Here is a 27,567-nt window from a genome sequence, read left to right as displayed (position 1 = left end):
AATGAGGAATTCCACTGATTTTCACACATGAAGATGAGTTTTACTGTTTAGTGTGGCTCTCCAGAAGCTTCTTTAAGACTAAGAAAATAACCCTGCTGATGTTACACCAGCTAGGGTTTGGAGACTGAAAATTAAAAGAATTACTGACGGAGTAGAATTTAAAAAAAAAAACCTTGATAATAACCTGTCAAGGAAGGTCTAAAGAAAGGTGCAACTGATTTTTCCATTATGGGAAATGTAAGATGCAGCGTTTTTGGAGTTTGAGCTATACTAAGACTAAAACGAAAGGACATCTCAGCCTGCCACTTTGCCAACTTTATGCAACTAAATAGCTGGAGTGCACCTTTAAAATGCATGTGACTTTATGGTCCACCTGTTGTAAACTATAAACTGTCAATAGCTTCACCTGAGGTTAAAAATCCCCTCCAGACACGTGTTAAGACGTATAGAAAACACTCTTCTTTGAATAATAACTTGAGTCTGATCAAATGTTGAGTGAACACAGAAACTCTCTAATTTGAGCAGATGAGAGTAAAAGCAGTCTCCTAGTGTCAAACTCTACACATGCGTCATTCTGCACAGTGGAGTTCACAAATCCAACTGTAGGAACAAGAAGAAAAACACATTTCTGAGTGGAGGGTGACTTTAAATGGAGTCAGTGGCTCAGATTCTCATTTGTAAAACTATTTAAACTCCTCAACCCAATGAAAAATAACCAGAAGCGTGTACTGACAGTTTTAAATATACTACATCTGCAGACTGTAGGTGAAATTAATTCAGAAAACTTAAAACAGCAGAATTGAACCCAACAGGAAAGAAGCTTTTATATTTTTTACCACCAAATAAAACACATTGGCCAGTGGCATGTATACAGTATATAACAGAACTCCATACTGTAAAAACACTAAGGAATGACCACTGACTGCTGCGTATACAGTGGCTGATTGTATTGGCAAACTACAACTTGGCATAAGATGCATGACACTTAAATAGGTCAAGTTTACCCGTGAAAGTCATAAATTCTGCTCTGTCGCTGTGATCGAGGCGAGGTTTCAACAGACAGAGGCAGACGACGGCAGTGTAGAGACCTTCATCGAAACATGCCTTACCAGTACCGTTACATCCCATCACAACAGTGTAACAAATGCTCTAATGCTCAAATGCAACAACCTCACCACGTGTAAAACCTTATAGCTCCTGACTTGTTAAAGATAAAAATACAGAATGAAACAAAAAAAAAACAAAAACAGGATTGTGTTTTTTCTGTGAGTGCGCCACTTGCTTTCCCGTAAAATAGCTACCAGCTGAGTGTGTATTACGCTGAAAGGAGTGCTGGTGTCCATCACACTGGTTTTCAGATATCTCCTCTGACTCATAATATGACACAGTTTTGCTAAACCGCTTCTTCACGCACCAAACTCATCAAAAACAGACCGGATTGTGAATTTCAACATCGCACTGATTCTGTCAAATACTTTGGGGTAACTTAAATCATCCATCTTATGTTCCTGCATGAAAATATACTGTCTGTGATTTGGCAAAGTATGAGAGGCCTTGAAGTGATGAATGGCAGTGGAAGGAGTCACACACACACGCACACACACACACATATTAATGCATATGGCAGATGGCAAAGACAAACTCTGTCTGAATACATCAGACACAGACATTAAGATAATAGAACATACCAAATATAAAAACCATCTATGTATAAATAGAAACAATCACAACAAAGGAAATTAAAACTTAAAAAGGAGGGGGAGGGGGAGGGGGGTTGCAGCAGGGGTAACAGTACAGTGAGTAACGGTGTTGGGAGCAGTGCATTAAAACAAAACAAAAAATAAACAAACCAACAACAAAAAAAAAAAAGAAAAGTACAATAAAATATTAACACACATTATTAGGTATATAGAGGATATCCTGCATATATACAGGTAGTAATGTACAGCTGAGCAACATTTTGTTCAACAGTGTGAATAGATACAAGCCGGCTATTATGGAAATGTGTAACAGTAATTCACTAACTCAACCTGAAAACACTGGTGTAAGAAACATGATTCACACAACTGTATGAACAAACACACGACTCTCATACCCAAATGACATGGAATGACCCAAGGCTGTAGTTTTTTGTTGTTTTCTCTTTTTTTTTTTCCTTTTTTTTTTCTTCTTGGATGTGTTCTCGCTCACACAAAGCACTGCAAGTCTCCCAGAGCTCCGGGGGCTGCACAGAGCCTCCCCTCGGGTGGTTCCCTCCTCTCCGGTCTTCCAGCCCCGTTCAGGGCTAGCCGGTGTGGCTCCGGCTGGCTCTAGGCGGCGGCCTCCTCCAGTGCAGGCAGGAGGCCCTTCTCTATCAGGTGAGCCTTCAAGGAGTTGAAGATGTGGAGCTGCTGGTCGGCACGGAGGGCCAGGAGCTGCTGGATCACCTTGCTCGGGTTGGGGCCCCTGGGAGGAAGGATATGTGCAATCAGACACACTTCCTCTACTAAAAAATAAACCCCTTCTCCACAATGAAGCTATGTGTATAATAAGAGCAATACTGAGTATACAAGTGTTTCCACAGTAAGAAATAACTGAAGAATGAACTATCTTTCATAACAGGAACCATGTTCAAAGATAACAGCTAGCATATCAATCACGATCTACACTGATTTGAAGGGTTATTAGTTATGTTAGAAAAAGCCCTGTTCAGGACCTACACATCCACTGTAAAGTTATTATTATTATTATTATAAACTAGCACTTATAACAATACTAGATAGTGAAGGTCTGACAGACACACCAACAGTAAGATGGGTAAGAATCAATGATGTATTATTGATTTAAAACCTGCTGTTACCCCTATACATATTGATCTTTAGGTTTTTTGTTTTAGCAGCTACATGCTGTGTAAATAGATATTAAAGTGCTTTGCTCAACAATATGTTATTGTACCTTCAGTAGGATGTTTGAGCTTCACTGTGCAGAAGGATGTACACTATGCACAGTTGGGAACTAGAAAATTGTTTTCAAATCAGTTGCTGAAAGTGGAAAATTTCTCTGCTCACCTTACATTTGATTGCAAGTATGAGCAGGATTTGTGACATCACAAATAGTTTGGAAGCTAATCATGGTCCAGTGTGCAACTTACACAAGTGTAATGGGGAAACTTGAAGCCTCCACTGCACAAAAACTGAGAATGGACTTAACTTAAGCAGGACGCACCTTGTGTCCAGCAGATAAACTTTTGAAATGAAGAATATGTTCATATTCAGAGATTTTGGATTTTTCAATGAGAGAGAAGCAGATCTGAAGAGCTTTTAACCAGCTAATTTCTGTGGAAAAGCCATGTCAGACACGCATTATGACAGAAACTTGGACGTCTTTATAACAGATCCAGAGGTAATCTATCATCAGGGCCTGTGTATTCAGTTAGTGTCAAAATCTGACAAATACTAGATATGTACCATGTTAAAGAGCAAGTATTTCATACAGATGTGGTTTACCTGATGAAGCTTGCTATGTACACATTAACAAATGTGGCCATGAGGTACTGGCAGTCGAATCTATCCATGATGCCACCGTGACCTGGGATAGTGTTGGCAAAATCCTGAAAAGACAAAGGAAAGGCTTGAACTGTCTCTACAGATAACACACAACAGAGAGCAGTTTATAACTAACATTAACAGATTCAACAAAATATCATGTATGTAATTAAGCACAATAAATAATATATTCTGTAACTACAGCACAACACAAAGGAATTCATGTAGATATGAGGGATTAAAGAAACACTGACTGAAACTCCAGGCTAAGACATGATTGCTTTCTGAGGGACCTACCTTGATCTTGAAGGCCCTCTTGAAGCCACTGGCAAAGAAGCCACCGAAGGGTCCCACGATGGAGGCAAATGAGGACAGAGCGATGCTGTGGATCTGGAATGGATAGAGCCGCACTGTGGTCTGTGGAGAGAAGGAAGTATTAGATGAAGACCAGCATTTGACATTGAGGTCTCATGCTAATAAATGGCTCCTCTACATCTTTATCTATTTCATAATTAAAATTTTAATCCTGACATGTATGAAACTCATTATTCACAGTGTTAATATCACATGGCCTCTACTGCTTCACACACTGTGTTGTCATGTATACAAGTAGTTGAGCGAGCAGCAGGACTGGAGGTGAATCTTACCCATCCAGTGACAGACTCCAGGATGCTGGGCAGGGCGTAGTCCTGGAGCTGGAAAAGCTCTGACGGCTCACAGTCCACCTGGAAGCTGTTGGAGTCATTGTTGAACTCCACTGGACAGACGAAGTAGCGCCAGCCTGCCATCACGTAGGAGAGCTGGGAAGAGAGCAAAGATCAGTTACTCTGAAGGCTCATCACTTAAAGCTTTTTATATGAATATAGTGTACAGTTACTAGAAAGATAAACTGGAGAGACTTTAATTTGCCAAATAAAGTGTATTAGTTAGTTATTCTAGCTACTAGCATATTAGGACATTACAAGTGGCTGCTATGACAGAAAATGAAATAAGGAACTCTTCATGATTCCAATGAATGTATTTCCAAACATTTAAAGATATTTTAGGAACTTAATGTTAAAATGTCAGCATATTGTGTGAAGGTTGGCTTTTGTAGCGGGGTGCAAGGATAAACCACATCTTACCATGATGCCAAACACGATGGTGGCGAATAATCCACCGATGAATCCCTCCCATGTCTTTTTAGGTGACAGCTGTGGAGGACACAATCAAGGTGTTTGGATAAAGTTTATTATGTTGCTGTGTACTGTACAATACTTAGTGTGTCATGACATCTGGTGTTTGAGTTGAATGTTGACGCAGTGGCTGAGAACTATTATAACCAACCTTAATGAGAGGGGTGCGGCCGAAGAAGAAACCAAACATGTAGGCCATAATGTCATTACAGATCACACAGGAAATTGGCACGATGAACCTATTGGGACAGAGGAAGAGTTTTCGTCATACAAAAATAAGTTATATGAAGCAAGGAAATTTGAAAAAGTTTGAATGGTTAATCATGTGTGCATGGTGCATTTTCTGTACAACAGAGTACGTCAGAGAGAAGAAGCTGTACAAGCTAAGCTGTACAGTGTAAGATGAGATGAGTGGACTGTTTACTCACCAGATCATGCCCTCAAACAGGTTGTGAATAATGAGGTGAGACTGAGTCACCACAATCAGCAGAGTCACATGAGTCCAACCAAACTGTGGGAGAAAGAAATCCAGATTAACCAGGTATGTTTACACAATGATTAGTTTAGATTCACCTTCTATTCAAAAATCTACTACTCATTATTAGAAAGCAACATTCATTCTTAATATTTCTCGGCTGACTTGGACACACAGCAGCTACATTTTCTCAAACTAATTATTCCCATATGATTAATCTCATTACGCAAGTGGCTCTGTAATTGTTCCTGTATTCCTTACAGGACTTCCTTCTTTGAAGGGGTCAAATGGTTTCACTTTATTTTAGTATGCTGTCAAAACAGAGACTTACACCCACACTGTTTATTTTCGAGTTTTAATAGTGTTCAAATCACAGAGATCTTCCTGCTGAAATCAAGGTTTGAAAGAGCTTCTCCAATCACATACCACATAACTTTGCATTCATAAGCTGTGATGTTTAGAGAGTCAACGGGGAATATGTATCATTTTAATAGATGGCTTCAGAGTGAAAGACAGCATAAGATGTGTGCTCTCATTGGATGAAATTTAGTTAATTCAATTCAAGATCTATTTTGAATATTTAAGAGAATTCTACAAAACATTACTAAGCTCTAATATGAGTGTAGATTTCAGGGTTATTTGGCTTAAACAACCGAAACTACTGGTGTGATCCTCGAGGCAGATGTGATCAGTCCATAATGATTGCACAGTGATGGGTTTGTCAGGACAAGATTAGAGTGATAGCATCAAATAAAACTAGATAATGGCTTTATCGCTACAGTGCATTTAGAAATCTGTGTGGCGGAAGTGAACAAACTCAATTGACAAATCCGCTATTATCTTTAATTTTGTCCATTTGTGATTAGCTCCTCATTGTGGGAGAGTAGAATCCATCACCAGCACACTCAAACATCCCAGGCTTTTATTCTGCACACCAACAGTTTTGAATACACTTCAGTTTTCTGATTAATGCAAACTAAAAACACAGTTGGGACGGTTGTGTGCCAAGCATTTCTAGAGCAATCTCTGGCCCACTTCTCCAATAACCTGAAGGCCTGTATTCCTGCTCGCCTCATCAATAACCCAGTATCCTCATGGCTGGAGGCCAGGAGGAGGCGTGGTGCTGCTTACCATGTAGAACTGCAGGCGATAGTGCTTCTTCACCAAACTCAGCACAAACATGCAGAAACCTGCAACGACAGGACGAGTCACATATGAAATATTAGTGACATAATTAGAAAATTTGATGTCTGTAAGAAGCAGATTAATTAAGTCAGAATCCAGGTCATCTTTGGTCACACTGGATAAATTTAGCTTGACCTATTTCAGACAAAGCCCGGTGTTAATGTGCAGCGAGCCGCTCTATTTATACTGTAGAAATGACTGAGGTGAGAAGGTGCTTCTCTTTTTGACCATATTTTCACGCGCTTCGAGGTATGACACACACCACTATTTCAAAAGAATTTCTACATGAACAGATGTTGTGCTGCATGTGAGAAAAGCCTTTCAGATTCACCTTGAATCTAGTAGGCTGCAAGACAAAAAAACAGACAGCGTCAAGGTGCTTCCTTCCTCTCCACATCCTGTTACATCAGCCAGCAGCACTTAATTGCAAACTGAATACCTAAAGCACAGGAAGTGGGACCGCTAAAGTTAGCATGGTGACTGACTGGCACAAACACAGTTTCATATTCTGAATCTTAATGTTCTTCTATCAGTTTTTTCTTCCCAAAGTCACAATATTTTCCCTGTGGAGAAGCCGGATTAATCAATCACTGTCCTGATAGATCTTGATGCTATGTTGTCTTTCGTTACCTGTTTCATTACCCGATGAGTCAAAACAGTAGAACTCATGATGTGACTTTTTTTTTTTTTCTCCTTAAGACTTATTTTTGATAGTACGTGCAAGAGAGGCCGACAGGAAACAGGGAGGAAGAGAGGGAGGGGTATGACCAGTGTAGATCCCCTCCCGGAATCGAAACGGGGGCTGCCATTATGTGGCATAAGTGTTAACCACTCAGCTACCAAGGCTACTCATGACAATTAGGGTGTGACACAGCCACCTCTGCTCTGTTCATCTTAAGTTTATTGGTTTCATTGAATAAAATGTAAATATATTAATTTCTTCCACCACTATAGAAGTAGTGTGTACCGTACATTATGGTAAAAAGAAGTCAGAAAGTCAGAAAAATGCCTGTATGGTTGGTGATAGCAGCTAGTGTTACTATTTTGTGGTGCTCTTAAAACTGTCTATGCCAGGGGATGTCAAACATACAGCCAGGGGGCCAGAACCGGCCTGTCAAGGGCTCCAGTCTGACCCACTGGATAACTTTTTCCAATTTTTCTGCTGCTTCAAAAGGTTTTTTTTCCCAGCCTGACCAGAATACAATTCTTTGAAAAAACAATGAATACATATTGTTTTTATATTTAAACCATGCTGAACTTTGTGCAAAACGTTGTCAAACAGCAACTGTGCAAAATAATGTGTAAAAGACTGAGACTGTTAAATACTGTTATGTCTCATTTCTCTTAAGACATCTTAGGCTGTTCATCTGTTTTATAAATAGATGTTTTATTAAAGCAAAGTTATAATATATCTATATTACATATTTTTGTACATTATTGGTCCAGCCCACTTGAGATCAAATTGGGCTGTATGTGGAACTAATATAAGTTTCGACACCCGTGGTCTATGCAGTCAAACATACTGGTCAGTTAAAGTATACAACTAGAGAAGGGAGTCCCTGTTTACCTAACTGATGAGTCAATACTGATCTCTGAGTGTTTGTACCTGTGAGGTAGAGGGCAAAGGAGATAAAGCGGTGGTATTTGCTCAGGATGCGAAGTGGCTCCTCCCTCTGCACCAGTGTGAAAAAGTAATCAGTCACGGTCTCGCCATAGAAGAAGTAGTTCACGCACAGCAGGAAGTACCTGTGGGGACGGACAGTTGGAGAAAATGTACACATCTACTGGCTTTATGGCAGCAAGCTAATCACACTGTGCATTCAATATGCCTGCAGAAAAACCTGTAATGTCCTGATGTCTGATGGAGGGACATGTTGAATTTTAAGCAGGGATTTAACAGACGAGTTGTGATCTGAAATGTTTAAACTAGCTGAATGAATCGACTGTGTTGCAAAATCACTTCCCTGCAAGAAAAAATTAGAGGGCCACATGATTCAAATTTTAACTTTTCATCAGGTTTTTCAGGCTCATGGCATAATGAATGTCAAAAAACTGTTCTCTATCATTCTATATCGACACCACTACTGCTAAAAATCTAACTCCCTCTATGACAGCACTGATGATTCACAATTTTTCTGCTATTATTTGTTGATTGGCTTAATACTGTCAGTCTACATCTACTCATTTAAACAGTTCAGAAAACGAACCTCAGGAAGTCTGCAACAAAATAAAACATGAGACGACATAATAAGAAGAGAAGCAAAAAAAAGCGATATTTGCTCTGTGGATGACACCTCAATTAAATGTATAATTGTGCGAGTGAGTGTGTGTGAGAAGGTGTGTGAGCGTGCGGCCTCACCAGCTCAACGTCCTGAACCAGGGCAGGTGGTAAGAGTGGTAAACGCTGTAGCCGATGGTGATGATTTCTTGGAAGCATTTGATCTGGACACAGAGGACCTGCACAGAGGAACACTGAGTCACCAGGGACAAAGATACTGGAGCATCAGGACTATCTCTCTTTGTGCATGTGTGTGTGTGTGTGTGTGTTGGTTTTTTCTGTGTGCCAACTGTTTTGAACGTGCTGCATGAAACTCAAAACTTTGCAAAAAATCGTCAAACTAGTGCAATCCCTGTTCAAATTGTAATAATAAGTACTTCAATAGCAAGTAAATGTTCTTTTCTTATTTAAAGTAGCCTAAAATAAAGCCTGCATCTAAGAATAAAATAATGTACATCCAAAAATAAAATGGATTGATCATATTGGGCTCTTAAGATTGTTCCTGCTTTCTATGCCTTCAGTTTGGAGTTGAGTGGGTTTGTGTGTGGTATCAAAAAATGTGTATTTTGTCTGTAGTGGCACCGCTCTCTGCCTGTGGGAAGGATGAGCATGAAAGAGTCCATTCTTGATGAAAAGCTCTGTTCTCACTGCCTACTTCTCTCTTTTTACAGATTACGGATTTCTCCAACCGTGTGTCTCCTGATGTCAGCCCTGAAGGTCTGGCAGCAGAGAGCGCTGATCGCTTTCTCATTTAAGGTTTATTAATACTGAACATGTCATATGTCCAAATTGTACCAAATTCGACACTGCACATCCTTGGGTTCCCAATAATACACCCTCCAAGTGTTACGTAGATCGGAAGAACAAAGGATGGATGGGCAGATGGACATACATACAGACAGACAGACTGAGTCCTTCCTTATAGTTAGATGAGATGTGATGTGGTACATTAGAATATCCATGGGAACATGGCTGAAACTTTAAATTTGGAACTCAGTTTTGAAATCAAATTTTCTCCAATGATTCTACCGTTTACCTGATGATACAAATATACACGTTTCCTGCGTTTCTTTGTTTTACTTTTGGTATCAAAGAAAAGTACATGTTATGACTGTCACCATCACCTTTGAGTCTAGTCCCGCACAGCAGGTTGCACAACTTTCTTTTTTTTTTACAGTGAAAGCACAGAGGTTTGTCAGAACTTGGGTGGAAACATTTAGTGGTCTCATCTAGTTGTCACAGGGTTTTGGGAACTGACACATTTTTGTCTTTTTAGCATATTTTACTCTCTCTAGCGACACCCTGCCCCCATTCTCTTGTGCCTAGTTTGTCACTTGTTGACGCAAAATGTTGTGTTTGTCATAATACAAATGCAACATATTTTCATTTTAATATGACAGAATTCTCGTCACAGAGGTTTGTTTTGCAAATGTGTCTCCATTTGAGTTTCACTGGATTGCAGCTTCCAAAAAACGTGCTCACTTGTTCTGTGGGGGCAACGTGGTTGAGAGATGTCCAAGTTGTTCTTTTTTTTTGCAAAGCAAAGTTGGTGTCGTTTGTACTCACAATCATCATAAGCACCATTGGGCCCAGGTAGATGATGAAGAAGAAGAAGGAGATCATCGCTAGTGTGAGGATCCCTCGTACCCACCAGTTCTTCCATCTGAGAGACACACACACACACACACACACACACACGCACACACACACACACACACACACACACACACACACACACACTTTATAGTTAATGTCCAATTCAAAGGTAAAAAGAAACCAGAGACTAAAAGCATAAACAAGAAATGGATCAGGAGCAGAAATAGATGAAATATGAAAACTGTAAACAGTTAGTATTACCACTCTTCAAACCAGTGCGAGGTAATGGTTACAGACTGATAAAACACTATGATGATGTTTTTCCAAAAATGGATAAGACCAGGTCGTTTATTTCTGTCATGGTTTAATATCAATAATCTTCCTGCCAGAAAAAACAGATTCTTCAGTTCAATGATTCATATCTGGCTGCTGTTCAAACAGAAATGTTTGTGTGGAGGGATTCCTCTGTATGAATCATGACATCTGCATATGTGTAGCAGCACTGAGATAAAGGTCAGTAGCTCTACATGGAGACTGTAGTGACTCACTGCAGTTTAGAAAAGCAAAGACAGAATGTTTTCTTAGATAATAAACGTGTAACGTCTGTAAATGCTCACACAGTTTATTCTGGACCATCACATCAATAGTGAGCGTACCTTGAGGAGAGTCCAGACAGGGCCTTGTTTAGTACTTCGGGGGTGTCGTCAGGAGGGACTGGCACCTCTGGGACCCCTGAGTCCACCTTGGAATCGCCGTCTTTCTCCACCTTCAGCTCACTGTCGGAGCCCTGAGAGACAGATGGAGGAGAAAGGAGACAGTGGCATGTTAGTATCAGTCTGAGCAGTGAGCAGTGCAGTGTGTGCAGTAGCATGATGACACTTGACCTTTTTGTTCAACCTCTTCTTCTCTATTAACTATGATTTTTTTTCCAGCAACACAAGGTCGGTTCAACTCGAGCAAACAAAAATCCTTTAAGTAAATACTGTTTACATGACAACTTCAACAACTACACATATCACATGATACTGTATCTAGGTTACTCATGGTATTTTGTGTCCACATATGTCAGCTGCCTTGGCTTGGAGATGTATTTAAAATGATCTCTAAATGTTTCACTGTTCGCTCCATTTGAAGCAAACAACTATCTGACAGTGTGAGCTGGACACAGCTGTTTACCTCTACATCTATGATTCATACAGCGTCACTAAAGAGATTAAATATTAATGAACGAAGACCATACACAAACCTACCTACTACTGTTCCTGTTCACATTTTAAATGAGATTTCAGTAACAGTTTATTATTGTGTTACTATGTGAGCAGTAACATTAGACTAAGATACAACCCTGGTCTGTAATATATAACTGCATATATAAAAACAGAGTCAACAAAATGTGCCAATTTATTTAACCAATTAGAAGTTGAAATACAATAAAATAACATTAATCTTACATAATAGTTATTCCCGCTTTAATTCCCTTCAATTTATATTAATATGCTCAATCTATGTGTGGACTGTATTATACTGCACACAAAATTACACCAAAACATGTAACTATGAAGAAGCTGATTGGTGAGAAGCTCAGAGCACAAACAGCAGACGTGTCACACACACATGTTACACATGTCAAAAAACTGTGTGCATGTGTGTGACACGTTCAGCCAGACTGTAGTCACTGAACATCGGCTTCATCACTAAGAGTTGGACATAATAAGCAAACACCAGCAGGGCTGTCACCACAAGGACTGTGTGGGGGCGACTGAACGCTGAGCCGAAATCATCTGCGTCTATATTGTTGATTTCTAAGAACCGCCTGCTCACTGACTGAGCCTGTGGAAACACACACTGAACTATGTGGTGACAATTTTCAAAAGGTTCGATGTCAGTTATCAGAGGGAAATAGACAGGTTTCACTTAACACGCCCCTGCCTCGCACGTCTGACCTCCGCTGCTGGTGACCAAATTAGGCTCAGACATCTCACCTCATGGCCAGACAGCAGATGGTCGGCTTGCTGTTTTTTGTGTGACGCCCACACAGTGTCAGGCCGCTGCTGTACAATTACTGCAGCTGGATTGATAGGCCTGTTGTTGTTTTTCAGCCTGTTTATCTTATCACTTCTATTTTATGCTATTTACCACACCTCTACCTTCACTTCTGCAATTATCACCTTTAAATACTGGATTTCCTCTTTTTACACAAGTTAAAACATGCTTAATAGAAACCACTGTACGACTGTGTTGAATATGCATGTCTATCTGTGGTGAGACAGATTCATGAGATTACACATTCACATTTAAGGTTGCTGTTTACTTCAGGAGTCTCTCTCTCTCTCTTTTTAATGTTTCACACACAACATATTCTGCAGATTATACTAAATTTGCATGAAAACACTCACTTCAGACTCAGTTTTAGAGTGTAGTGGTGCAGTGACGCTGTCCTACTTTAAAACAATATCTGCATAATCTGCACTGTGCATCCAAATCCACAATGAAAACAACTTTCTGCACCAAAAGATCTTTAAGGCTTTAATCTGACAATAATATATGTTTAAATGTTCCCATGACTGATCATATTTGTCCAGGCTCTTGTTTAACATAAAAAATGTATTTCAAAAATATCCTTTTTACATTAAAACTAGATATGATTTTACCACCAAATACCAAATGATTGTGTTTTAACAGGAAACTTTTCTTATTGCATCATTAAACCTTCCTTAATACACAATATCTACTTATTTATATTTTCAAAAAGTCATGATAACATTAAAAATAGTTTTTACAGCTGCAGCAGTCAGAAGGTCTCTTGAAGCAAAACCTGGATCAATTAATTTTCTCTGGATTAGAAACTATGACTGCACGAATGTCCAAGATCTGGAAAATTTCACTGACTTTCTTTCAAATGACATGAAAGCCTCTTAAAAACAGTATGTGCTGTCAAACAGTTGTGAGAATGAATGCAGAGGCGGTCACCACAACACACACACACAAAGTCCAGACGCACACACACAGGCAGACCCATTCTCCGCCAGCTGGTTTCTATGGAGACAATATCCGTCATTCAGGATGCTCGAGTTAAAAATAGGCACCCGTGTCACATAAACACTCCCCCTCTCCTCCCCCGTCTCTCTTCCTTGTAGACGAGGGGCACCAGGGAGAATCTCCGTTTTGTTTATCAGCTTTTTGATTAGAAGAAGCTCCATCACTCAGCAACTTTAACTGGGATGTCAGAGCGCGTGGTCCAGGTTGTTGAGCAGTGTCGTGCTGCGGGTTCATCAGCTGCAAATATTTTGAACCGACTGTTTTGAATAGCCAAAGCCTGCACGTGCCCGCAGGGTCATTTGGAACGAGACTTCCCCTCAAATAAAAAAGTACCTCACATGAACTAGCGTCAGCCTCATTTCGTTAACAAATGTAATTTTCTTTAGAGCTATCTTTATGAAGCTGATCCAGATAAAAAGGTCACAGCAGGGCCAGAGCAGATCTAATAATGATGATTTTCACAGCTCTTTTTCCCCCTCCATCTTGATATAATCACTACATTGCTGAGAGAGCAATATGACCTTCCTGCACTAATAAACTATTCTTGATTATGTTTGTGGTTCACTCTGAGAAAATAACAATTTACATTTGCAAGAATTGGACGTCCCCTTGAAGGAGCGTTGTTGTGGCAACGCGATTACTATGGTGTCCACATCTGCATATGCACCTGCTTTTGACCTGTCTTACTCCACATTAGATAAATCCTGGTTCTGCTTTGGTATTTGTACAAGGTAGAGGGGTCAAAGGTACAAGGGTCAGGCTAACCTGGTAATCTATTTAAGTTTTTAATGGCATGTTGTATTTAAGATTAAAAGAGATTCATGTGACCACCAATTTGTAGTACTCAGTGTTCTAGAGACTGTCTGTCTGCGTGAGCCAAATGATCAGTAATGGTTTTCTGTAACCTGATCTTATTGATTAAGAATGACTGATTGATGCTGAGTGAGTTTCTCTGGTATATGAAAGGTATGTCAGGGAAAAGTAGTTTGTTGTGTGAAGCTTAAAGCATTGATCACTTTCCCATCTGCTTTTAGCTTTCCTGTAATCATGTCTTCACGTCCTACACAGAGCTCGACATCCATCACCACGCCCCTTTCTTGGCTCCGACGATTCACTGGGGCCCAACAATTAACATCCATGTTGACAACAGAGATAAACCACAGATTTCCCTTTTATGTAAATACAGCAAGGGTTGAACTACTACGTCTTGCTTGAGTGTGCTTTTTGTTGTTGTTGTTGTAGTGAGAACAGTCGAGCTAAGCTAATGTTGTTACTGTCAACAGGAGCCTCACCAGGCCCTTCAGCAGTAAATAAGGCTGAAGTAAACTGTTGTCTTAAGTTAATGTTGTAAAAAACCAACTAACTAAAACAGCAAAGACAATCTTCACCAGTCACTATAGAGGAAAGCAACATTTGATGCTAACATCTCGTCAAACACCATACGAACACTTCAATTTACTGCTGCTTCGTTACTCTTACATAAAATACTTGGTGACATGTCATTTAGGTCTTTTATTTACTACACAAGCAGAGCTATTTTATACTTCAGCATATGTCTGATACAGTAAGCAGAGCCAGCTTCGATACAATATTAACTTATGCAGATTGTTTTCATGAAGAGAGCACACCCAGGAAGACCGTAACGAGCTGCAGCCAATCAAGGCTAAATTACGAGGAGTTTGGCGGATCATTTGTAACGTTGTTTATAAATGGTCACTGTCATTCTGCTACATAAGCAACCACGACCATGGACGAAACACTTTAAAATGCCAGTTTTAGGGATTTTTAGATATGAGTTTTCCTCCACAGCTACACAAGCCACAGGGTAAAGCGTTATGACTCTCAAATGGCTAGCTAAGGCTAACTAGCCGTAGCTTCGCTCCCTAACGGTCCGGGCTTACCTTGTCCTCTGACGGCTGCTGTTGTAACGTTGGGTCGGAGTCTCTGGCTCCACGGTGCCTCAGCTCTGTCATCTTAGCAGATATTAGCCTAACGACAACAGCGAAGGTCCTATGGCTCCGAGAAACAAACACGCCTTTGGGACTGACAGAAGCTCCTGCTAAGATCCGAGCTAGATTTAACACAGCTACACTTTCCACACCAAGAACACACTCGTTGTCATGCCAACGTCCGGTTTTCAAAATAAAGTCAGTGTGGATAATGCTGTCGGCAAAATCCAAAATTGAGTGAAAATACAATTATATTAGATAGTTATATTATATCGGTTGTAATTCAGCATCAGTTTGAATGTACAGTAAATATATTAAACCATTGGTGCAAGACGTATTGTGATCTTCTGATACACTCCCTTACAAGTAAAAGCCCTGTATGAAAAATCCTACTGCAGTAAAAGTAGGCTACATAAGTATTATGGGTGATGTAGTATGCAGTATTACAGTAAAAGTACATAAGTATTATAAGTGATGTAGTATGCAGTATTACAGTAAAAGTACATAAGTATTATGAGTGATGTAGTATGCAGTATTACAGTAAAAGTACATAAGTATTATGATGTAGTATGCAGTACTACAGTAAAAGTACTGCAGTATTATGATGTAGTATGCAGTACTACAGTTATAATACTGCACTATTATGAGTGATGTAGTATGCAGTATTACAGTAAAAGTATTGCAGTATCATGAGTGATGTAGTATGCAGTATTACAGTAAAAGTAGTGATATATTATTATATATGACATCATTAGATTATTAATAGTGAAGCATCAGTGTTAGAGCAGCATGCTACTGTTGTAGCTGCTGGAGGTGGAGCTAGTTTATATTACTTTATATACAGTTAGCTAGTTTACATTACTTTATATACAGTTAGCTAGTTTATACTACTTTATATACAGTTAGCTAGTTTACACTACTTTATATACAGTTAGCTAGTTTACACTACTTTATATACAGTTAGCTAGTTTACACTACTTTATATACAGTTAGCTAGTTTATACTACTTTATACAGTTAGCTAGTTTACACTACAGTTAGCAGTTAGCTCATTTAGTCCAGTGGTTCCCAACCTTGGGGTCAGGCCCCTTCAAAGGTCTACCAGATAAATATGAGGGGTCATAACAAATTTGTTTTCAGTTTTTGGACTTTTTATTTTTATTTACCACTGAAATATAATGGAGTATGTGGCCATTGTTTGACAGGTGAGGTTGAGACAGATGCACTTCATTATACAATGTGAAACATTCAATGAAGTAAGGGACATTTACTTTAACAAGTTCAACTTTGTAATTTGATATTTGAAAGAGTGTAATGGCCTCTAAAAATACAGGATATGTTTTGCTGCCTAATATGTATTAGCACAACCTGAGGAACTGTGAATGACTTAGACACACATATACTCACACATACATAGAGAGAGGAAGCCGTTATACAAAGTAACAGAAAAATATTGCAATGTTTCAGACTAATCATAGAAACACACACACACACACACACACACACACACACACACACACACACACACACACACACACATAGAGAGGAGAAGTTCTTGTGCATAGTAACATAGAATATTATAATGTAGACTAATCATAGAAACTTGCAGATTTTAAATTGATACCAAAATTAAAATGAGAACTTGTAATTAGGCTTTCTTCAGATCAGTGTCCTTTTGTAGTATCTACTGTCCTGTATGTCCTGTGTTCCAGCTGTGTTCTTGCAGATGTACCACATGTTATGCCCCAGCTAGGTGTGTCTGAGACAAAACTTTAATCTTGAGCCCCATCTTCCCCAAGTCCCAAGCAGCCAACAAGCACAGATTAAGGTTAGAACAAATAACATGAATTTATTTACATAAGAGTAATAATAAATAAATTACAACCTCAAACAAAGTTACCTTCAGGGTGGACAAAGACCAAAATAAGAAAACAAACCTAACTAAGAATGAACCACTTTAACCTAACCCAAAACAAAAGAAACCAGATCACAGACTCTAAACTCCCTAACTAACAAAAACTGGAAAAAACAGATTAACAGAACTGGCAGTCCACCCCTACTGAAGCAACAGAACGAATGAACTGAGGAGTACAAACCAATGTGGCTGGTTGGAAGGAGGAGATGGAGAATTGACCCTCTGCCATGGCACAGCCACCATCCTGAGTCTTTTGTAGTTTTTGCTCCTGTTGAGCCAGCCAATCCACTGCCAGCCTGGAAACCAGTCTCCGGCACACACTCATTTGCATATTAATGACATAAAAAAGAACTTAGAAACAAACTAAGACTACAATTGTAACACACTTAAGTCCTTAACTGTTTGAATCAGCAGCAGAACACATTTACTCCAATAGGGCCAGTATGAAGGTCTATAGAGCTCTTGACTGGATCTGAACTCGTGGCCAAAATGAATGTTAAAAATAAATCAGAGTGCAGGTGATGAAGGACAGCCAAACACTGTCTTTTACAACATGTGGCGTCTGCTGTGCCCTCACTGAGAGGACAGATTCAGTCAGTCACATCTCATTTATAACAGAAACCACTTTTTGTTAATTTACTTGTAGTGTTGTGCACCCTGGATTTTCATCTTTGTCTCTTTAATGCTCTTTTGGAAGTTTTGGTGTGATTCACTTTTAAATAAACATGAAAAATAAATAACATTTATAAAATACTCATAGTTGTGCAAATTTTCCAAGAGTGGCTGAATGTGTGCTTTTATTATGTAGGTATAACTGCCTCATGTCTAGTTGTATTCTGGCTAACTTGATCATAGCAAATTCATCTGATGTCATGACAAGTGATGGCTGTATTCAAGACAAACACTGTGTAACACTTGTGTAATCTCACACAATGCTGAGCAACTGCAGGCAAGTAAACAAATACAGCATTACAATGTGTATTGTGTAATATTGTGTATGTGTAATGTGTATTTTTTATATGCTATTTTTTATATTCAGGCCACTCAGTGAGCCTCTGAACTAGTCTATAAATTCTTAGACAAATGAGGCCTGTTGCAAACTGTCATATATTATGTTACACACTCACACTGTCAGTATAGCTTATTCATCATAGCCCCACCAATTACTACACAAGTTACACTTCAAATAATAAAAATGCTCCAACCCTCATCCTGTATAGAGTCATTTTCATTAAAAAAAGACAATAACATCTTTATTTCTTAGGTGACCATTTATCATACAAGCACATGGCATTGGCAGTTTAATGTAGGCTATTGTCAGTCAATTTAATTTCCCTGAAGAATAGATGTTAGCAGGGCTGATTTGTAAGACTATATGTAATTTGCACTTTTAACACCAAGTGGCAGCAAAAGCTCACTATAATTGTGTGTGCGTGAGAGTGTGTGTGTGCAATAGAGAGCGAGAGGGAGCCGGCTCTGAGGCCTGACAGCAGCCAGCAGATATAAATACTTAATGGCCTACTGCTGTTGCAGCAGAAGTAAAACGGGGTGCACGTTGCAGCCAAAATACAACAGTTCAATAAGATCTGACATCCTGCTGTTGGGTGTTAACGCTGTATAGCCAATGATGGATGCTATTAACAGGGCTGGATAATTAGAGCAATCACCAATGAAACAGAGCAGGACTATTAATCATCCTCGGGGTGATGCAGTTTACAATTTAATTTATTACATAAACTGTTGACATGACGTTACATAAACTGATTCAATAGTCTTTTTTTAGACTGCACCACTCTACCTTTTCTGTAGTGATGTGACTTTTTGAGTATTATTTCTGCCTATATTTTACATTGCTTAAATGACCTGTGAACATAACCATGACTCACCAGGTCTTAATAGTATCAGAGAGAAGAATTAAATCAGACTGTGTATAGATGATGTTCACAATTACAGATAAGACACTAGACACAGTTACTAATGCTGCAAAAGCTCTGATTATTTTTAGAGACTTTTCTTTAACCTTGTGAAAACCAATAAGACATAAAGAAAAGTTAGTTTTAGTTACAAATTGGCAATAAAATTAACCATTTCTATATGCTGTGTAAAATATTACATTTAACTTTAAGAACACATGATCTCAAAACAATTTTTCCCCTGATTTACAATTAAAAAAATGTTTTTTACTCAATTTATGTTGTAGCATGTAATCAAATGCTATTCCTAACCTTATTAACTTTGATGTTATTGTTTGAGGGCCTCTATTCATTTAGCAATTATTCCTCTCTATTCTATTTCATGTGAATTCTATTATATATTCTGACTGACACCCAAATGATTAATTACAATCTTTTTTTATGGCTGGTATTATGGCAAAGAGGTACTTTCGATGATACAGTTGGTATGAGAAATGCTAAAACATCTGAAATTTATTCACAAATCGAGCCATAATCCAGCAATGCCCTAAAACAAGAAGAAAATGGTTCAGAAAAATTAACATGACAACAAGAAAACCCCCTCTTCAACACACACATAACCACACACACCCACCCACTCAAAGATTATGACTGCAGTGGTTTTGACTCTGTTCTACGAGGGGCACTTCATCCTTGCTGCAGTGTGATGCCTCGGACATTGCTCAGCCGTGCTGCACAGCAGACTGCACGCATACTGTGCTACTGTGTAGAGTCCTGTCACACTGTACCATCCCATCCTGTGAAGCACAGTTAGTCTGCTGTTTCTGCTTGCCTGGGCTCTGTGTGTCAGGAAGCCGAAATTTTGGCTGGGACTCTTCAACAGCTCCTCCAGAACTGCGGGGCTCTGGGACATCTGCAATGCAGAAGTCTATATATAGCAATGGAGTTAGAGGGAGAGAGAGAGAAAGCGAGAGAGAGACATAGGCAGACGGACACAGAGACATGAGAGATGAAGGAAGGGGGTGAAGAGTGTGGGTGTAGGGGTGTGGGTCAAGACATAGAGAAACAATGAATGAAAAGAGTTATGCTTGTACTGAGAATGAGCAGGAGACTAATGTCAGACCGGCAGAAAGCACAACTGTTCTCCTATATGCCAAATGCTAACTTTTACAACACGTCTTAAATAAATGTGTACTTGGATGCTGTGAAACTGTCACTTTACCTCATAATGTCTCAGAGAGCTCGCCAAATGTCCACTCTGGATGTCAGCACTGGCAATGACAAGGTCACGGAGGAGTGCGTTTGCCAGTATCTCTGTGTTTAACTCATTTAAAAGAGGAAATGTAATTACATGTTTGTGGACTCCCAGCAACAGGAACAGGGAAGGGTGGTTGTTAAATGCTGAGGTTGAGTATTTATTGCTTTATCTTGAAGGGTCTCGGGGGGGGCAGGGGGGGTAGTGAAGGAGGAGGAAAGCGGTTCAATTATGTATGCACCTCCACAACAACAGAATCTGCTGACAGCATAGCTCAGCACGCACACAGCACGGCCAAATCAAGGACGACCAGCAGCGGGCCATGGGCCTGCCGAGCTGGGGGATTGATCGGACTCTCGAATTTTCAACAAATCTGCCCTATGACATGCTCCCTGTCTGTCTCCCCACCACCATGCCAAGTCATAACTCTCCTCATGTCACAGAAGAAATATAGTGCATTAATCACACTGAGTCCAGCTGCATGCAGGAGGAATGCTGGAATAGCAGGTTTACAAACACTTTAAAAGTAAATCTACAATAATAGACCAAGGATGAATGCAAATGAAAGATGCTTTTGGTGACATTTATGAGCATTAACAGCAGAGTTAACACTGTAGATGCTAGTAACAAAGCCGTGTACGTCACACTCTTAACATTGTAGATGTATCATTTTTGAAGATGTATTATTATTTTATTTAAATTGTCGGTTTTACTTTTGCATGTATGATTTCTCCCGTTGTAAAACTGTAAAAAAGTATATTCAAAAACTCAAGGTACGTATACGTTTACTTCTTCGTGCCCCTGGTACTCTGTACTACTTGATGCCAACAAGATGGAATGAAAGAGCTACATCACTTTAGCACCACAGACCAGTTTCCCTTACAATACGTTTTTATCTCATGCTTCAAAACCAAAGGAGAACTGATAATCGTTCAAGTTCACATGCAATATCAATACTGAAAATAAAGATTAAGCAAATTCTCCTTGTCTACTCCAAGGGGGGGTTTCTGTCCAATCCTGAGTTGAATTTTGGCATGGCATGGGACAGCCCCCATGTGTTATGGCTCTTGATAAATGCACCATAACTGAATTTAAACTGTACTGGCTAAAGACTTGCATATGCTACCGACAGGATTAATCAGGTAGCCCACAGTCAAGGTAACGCCGGCCCAACCTGCGCCTTGAGAGAGAGGGTTACGCAACAGACCCCTGCTACAGCCACCAGGGCTGTGGGGTGGGCTGGTGGCCAGCTGACACCACACCAACCCGCTCCATTCTAGCACCCAGTGGTTTTGACGCAACAGTGACCAAAGCATGACACAGTCTTGGATTACTACGATTAACCAGCAGACGACAGAGAGACCTGGGTGGGGTCTCAGCAGTACAGTTTGAGAAATTTTGTGTTTGCATGAAGCCTCGCCACATGCACAGGCCGAGGTCCCCGGCAAACCCTGCGACGGGCTCAGTGGAAGGGCCACTAGGATAAACGGGGCCTCTTGAGCTCACTACAAACCAGGCAGCAAGGGGAGAATCCCTTGCCGCATGGCTCTCCCAGGCCATGGTGGCAAACCCACAGGCTGGAGGAACCATCCACCCAAACACCGGGGTGAAGCTGGCTGGCGGGGGCCCTCTGATGGAGGGGCACTAGTAGTGGAAGAAAACCACAGTTTGGGCCGCCAAACTCCTGCGTATAGGCAACCCAGAGAGCAGGCCACAAGTCCAGTGAGTTGTTAGGGCTCCCTCTGGAGGCCTGTGTTGTCGAAAACGGGGTTTCTGAATTGGGATAGTCTAAAGGCGGCAAAGATGCTAAGCCCAAGGGGTCTGGTCTCGCCAGTCCAGTCGAAACTTTGAAATGTCCAGGCAGTACTTCGTAGCCTTAGTACACCGGAATGCATTTAGCAGCTCGGGTACACTGGGCACTGTAAGCTACTATTACAAGTGGTGTGGTCTATAAACAAAAAATGACTGAATAGACAAAGAAAACGCTGGACCTCAGAAAAAAAGACTTGGCACTTGTTAAAAAAGGATTCATCATCTAATTCAGTCTTATGTAGACTTAGAGTCTACAGTCATGCTAGTGGCTCTTAAAGGCTGAAGTCAAGCACAGCGATAATTTGATGATAAATGCTAAAATCTCACAATTATAATGCTAACACTGATGGTAAGCAGGTATAAATCATCATGTTCACCATGTTTGTTTAGCATGTCAGCATGCTAATATTTGCTAATTGGCAAAAAACCCAAAGTACAGCAGAGGCTGATGTGAGTTTTGCATGGATGTTGGTCATAAATCAAAGTTATGTACACATTTATTTTATTTTATTTTATTTGTTCTCTTTTATAATGCAATTATTTCATGATTTGTGTATTTTGCTGCCTTGTGAAGCACTTTGTAACATGGATTTTGAGAACTGCTCTATAAATAAAGTTTATTTTTTATTATTATAATAATTATATTTCCATTTTGATTGAAATAAATATATGATATATTATTTATTATATAAATACATTTTGACAGATGGTGACTCTAGATGAAATTTATTTTGGGGACATATTCAGAACTTTTTCAGGTCTATGTTTTTAATATGGGACCCTACAGGATTGACCAGGTCTCAGGAGCAACAGTCCCTAGGAACAGCTCTCCAGGAACACACTTTGAATTTGACATATTTATTGACATAGTGGCCAAACTGTGTAATCCCAGGTCCTTCATGTGATGCACACTGGCCCATAAAACATTTTCCCAGCACACAATTATGGAAAAAGGAGTGGCTGTAAAATAGGATCACAACTCCCACAAAGTGACTTGTTTTGCTATCAGAATTTCATCCAATAACATTTGGAAAGTCTAGAAGAGCTGCGTGATTTAATTATTTTATCCCCAATGTAATTATTTTATCCAGTGAAAGCATAGGTTAGCCTGCTCATCTTGTGTAAGTCTCTGGGCTCATGAGGTTAGGAGGTGTGGTTAAATGCTCTATGGATCTGGGTAATTGAATAACCGGAAGTTGAACTTAATTGGCTTCACGCACCACTGAGCAACTTTCATTGCAATGAATGCAGCCTGCCTCCAACAGTATTCGGTCGGTTCCACCGGCCGTAGACAGTATTAAACTGTTAAACAAATTATAGTAGAAGGCTTTCACTACTTTTTCCTTGTTCTTTACTTGAAATGTCAACTTCTCAAATACACCTGTACATGTTCGAGCCCATTATCTGACCCAAAATATGAGAGTGGAGCGCAAACAACACAGGGAAAAACTTAGCAACACCGTTAGCAACGTTAGCCTGTGCTTTTGAATAGCAGGGAGCATTTCTACATACGTTAACGTCAAGTTTTGGAACTTTTACCATGTTTAAAATAGATATCCAACATCATAAAAGGATATAAATAGCACAGTCACAAAATGCATAATATGTCCCCTTTAAGGAATCACCAGAGGTATTACAATGAATCCCAAGGAAGACAGGAGTGTTTGTGACAAATTTCATGGCAATTCATCCAATAGTTGTTGACATATTTAACTAATATGCAAACTGCTGCAGCTTGCATGGCTAAATAACTAATTATGACTTAGCAAAGCTCATGAGCCGTAACTACGTACTCAGTCATGCAATTTGTGGCCAATAACCTAACAGTCACTGCAGATACAGAAGGACTGGTGGGTGTGTGAAGCATGCTGCAAGGTGTGAATGTGCAGTTAAACCCAGCACACACACAGTGAGAATCTACAGCCTTATCTTTATCTTCATATCGATGCAATATTATAGTTATGAGTCTCTAACCGTCTCCTCTTCTTATCGATTGTCCCAAGCAGCTCCCTCCTTGTCCTTTAGCAGCTCCCTCCTTGTCCTTTTCTGCTGTATCACGTTGCTCCTTTTTCAACCTAATACTTTAGTCAAAACATTTGTCCTTGCTACTTTCCTCCTGCTTTTCTGACAGTTTTATTGATTGTCCGTTAGTGCTGATAATGTTTTTGCCGCTGTGCTGATTCTCCCTCCCACACACACACACACACACACACATACAGGACTACAGTCTGTGAGCAGAGAAACAGTCTTAGGCTGTGATGAAGTTCTTGCTTGTGACAGCTGTGCTGGTGGGCCAGCGTTGGCAACAGCCATCCATCTTAGCCGGCTCCATCTTTCACCTCTGGGTGCAGGCAGGCAGAAGCCGAGCTGAGATGAGATGATACTAACACCCAGCAGCCATTATGCAGCTCTGCACATCAACAAAAAGACTTCGACTTCTGCCTGAAGGCTACAGAGGCAGGGAGGTGTGACTGGAAGCGGCCACTTTGTGTTACTTCTGTGTGGTTGAAAGTAAATAAGCAGACATAGCATTCAATATTAAATGCTGCAGACCTACATTTGGTTAAGTGGTACATCAGTTATTCCAAAGATGTGACTTTGCACCTGTAGTGGCTACTTTACATGGGGTGAGCATATTTTTGTCACCATATATTTGGCCAAGCTAGCAAAGATGTACATTTAAAAGTCCAGAGTCCTGAGACAGATCACATACTGCTGTGTGTTTGCTGTCATATAAATTCTATATTTGGTCCATACATTGTACAGATTTAACATTAAAGCATGTCTCAAGGCAAACAGAACTACTGACAAATGATGATGCCCTTCCTTTGACTAAATGTGCATCAGCGCATATCAGAGAGTTGCAAGTTGTAAATCATTAAATCCATTTAATTATGAAACCAGAGTGAGATATGAGACATTTTCAGACCTGTTTTGTCCAACTGCAGCAAAATAACAAAAAGAGACCCTTTAGACGAGGGGAGAACATCATCCGACTTAGACCTGACCCAACTAAAGACATACTATGCAAATTTGAGCCAAACAGCTCACATAGCATAGCGATGTACACTTTGCATACTGGGACGTAAATGAATGAAATTAAGAATGCTTTTCATAATAGCTCCTTGGTTGCTAGCAGCTAGCTGAAGAATGAACCTGGACTAGCTACTAAGTTCATGCTTCTTTGATATTTGCACAGATTGGACCTTCCTCCTTAATGTTCTTGCCCCCGCCTCAACTCATCCACTGATTTGGACCAGAGAAAACCAACTATAGTTTTGAAGACACGCTTAAACTCTAGACCTTTTGGTTCAAGAACAGATGAGTATCAGGGACCGTATTCACATACATTCTCACGTTACTCTCAGAGCTCCTAACTTAGCCTAAACATTTATAGTAAGGGGTCCGAGCTTAGGAGTGACTAAGGAAAATTCTCACAGCAACTTTGAGCATGGAAGGAAGAGAAACTTGTACCTTAGTGAGGACACAAGAGATAGGTCTAATCATAGAATTTAGTCTCTACTATTTAAAATACTATTTTATGTAATGAACATCTGTGTTGAATAAATTGTAAGCCATACTTTAAAGGTAGACTGTGAAATGTTTGAAGCCTGTTCATATGCTGATAGGTATTCTTTATTTGCTTATGTTTATTCATCATGCTGCTCATTTTAGTACTTCATCTATTTGATATTAACATATTTGGAAATGTCTCAGTTTTTTTTTCAGTTCTTTCCATTTGACACATATCTTTGTTTTGGGATCACTTCCATTTGTGGCATTATAGTGCATGATCTAATCTGTAGTGTTTCAATTACTTACTGTCACTCCACATTTAGAGAATATTTAACTTTCCTCTTTGTCTTTCTGTCACTTTCCTCCTCTGCTTAAGAAACGTTTAAGCCTCTTAAAATACCTGATCTTTACTGATAACAGTTTTTCATCTCAGGAGCTCTCTCAAAGGCTAAGATGTTCTGTCAATTACGTTTATCTTTAGGAAATTGTTAGAAAATCTCAAAACTCTAAGAATTTGTCTTTTCTTCAACTTTTGTTCTACAAAGTTTTATGAAAATGGTTCCAGGAGGTTTGAAAGTGGTTGACTCAGTCTTTTGTTTCCCCCCGTTGATACAATTCATTTGATCTGAACACTGCAATGAAAATCAGTCGTGGGCCAAAACAACTGCACCAAGAAATTCAAGAGAGAGAACATTTTCTTCAGTTGTCTAAAGCTGGTCACAAATTCATTCTGGAGGTAGTAGCTGAGTCTTAACCACATCCATTGTGACACAACATGTAATCCAAGGGTAGTCTCAGACCCCTCCCCCAGTGCTGGTCTGGCTCAATTGACATGCCAGATGTACAGTACACAGTATAGATATAGTCAGGGTACTGCAGCTGAGATCTGCTCATTTGTTGAGCTATGTTTGCAGATGTTGATGCTGGGAAATATGATAACAGCATATCATGATGCAGTTACATGTGCCAGTTATGCGTTAACTCACAGTGGTGCAATTCAGGATGCAGCTGATGTGCTCCTAAATACGTATCTACACAGAAGGCATTTCAGCTGCATTATTCAATCGTCAGCCAGACACTCATATGACCCAACAGATATGCTCGGATTTTAATGACAACATCTGTCTGCACAGACTGCATAACAGCTAGTGCTGCACCCATGCTGGATACATGGAACCACAAATGAAATGTTTCAATGTACTTTCTTTGGTTTTATGCTGCACAGATAATGTGATTGTGTGTTCGGCTCTGAGCGCTATCATAATAATGAAAATAATAAAAAATAGCTTTATTTGTATAGTACCAATTATATAAGAAATGTGCTTTACTGTGCTGTATGTACTATAATGTTAATATTTTTAAACTATATTTTCACTATACTATTGTGCTTTGATTGCTTGTGTACTTGCTCTTTCTATTTTACCATTTGCTGCTGCAATAATGTAAATTTCCCCACTGTGGGACAAATAAATGAATATCTTATCTTATTTTATCTTTACAGCAAAGAAAATTACACACACCAAGATTTACAGGACAAGGACACTATAAGGACATAAAAGCATGGACAAAAGATGAATGTATCATCAGATGAAAAATAGAACTCACTTGATAACATTAATAGAAAAAAGATAAAATAAAGTGAAAATGCACTGTGAGCCTCAGTGATGGTAACTTGAGACATAAAGTATTTCACCCTGTGTACACAATCCATAAATTGGCGCCTCAGTCTCTAAAGTCATAAGCAAACAGAACCTCCCTTTCCCAGTGGACACAAACTCACCACTGGATTTAATTAACTGAAATAAGCCTCTTTCTTTTCAGTATTATTGCTATAACACAGCAAATACAAACCCTTCATGTTTATTTATTTTATATATATCAGCTCTAAATACACTACACAAGCCCCCAAAACTATATTATAAAACTATATAAAATC

At 39.6% G+C, this 27,567-nt stretch overlaps 1 protein-coding gene across 1 annotated transcript; it reads right to left on the bottom strand.

The window, feature by feature from the left end:
- Positions 1-222: 222 nt before the first annotated feature.
- On the bottom strand, positions 223-15,337 carry cds2 (CDP-diacylglycerol synthase (phosphatidate cytidylyltransferase) 2). Its single transcript, XM_053324727.1, has 13 exons — positions 15,174-15,337; positions 10,890-11,020; positions 10,204-10,300; positions 8,719-8,816; positions 7,966-8,105; positions 6,306-6,364; positions 5,128-5,210; positions 4,851-4,938; positions 4,649-4,717; positions 4,172-4,324; positions 3,822-3,941; positions 3,486-3,589; positions 223-2,445 (listed from the first exon to the last, which is right to left on the bottom strand). The coding sequence occupies exons 1-13, from the start codon at positions 15,243-15,245 to the stop codon at positions 2,310-2,312; spliced, it is 1,350 nt and encodes a 449-aa protein (XP_053180702.1). The 5' UTR covers positions 15,246-15,337; the 3' UTR covers positions 223-2,309.
- Positions 15,338-27,567: the final 12,230 nt, after the last annotated feature.

This window comes from Scomber japonicus, chromosome 9 (assembly GCF_027409825.1).
Source record: "Scomber japonicus isolate fScoJap1 chromosome 9, fScoJap1.pri, whole genome shotgun sequence".
NCBI lineage: Eukaryota > Metazoa > Chordata > Actinopteri > Scombriformes > Scombridae > Scomber > Scomber japonicus.
The sequence above is the reverse complement of the archived record's forward strand: the minus strand, read 5'-3'. Positions and strand labels throughout refer to the sequence as shown.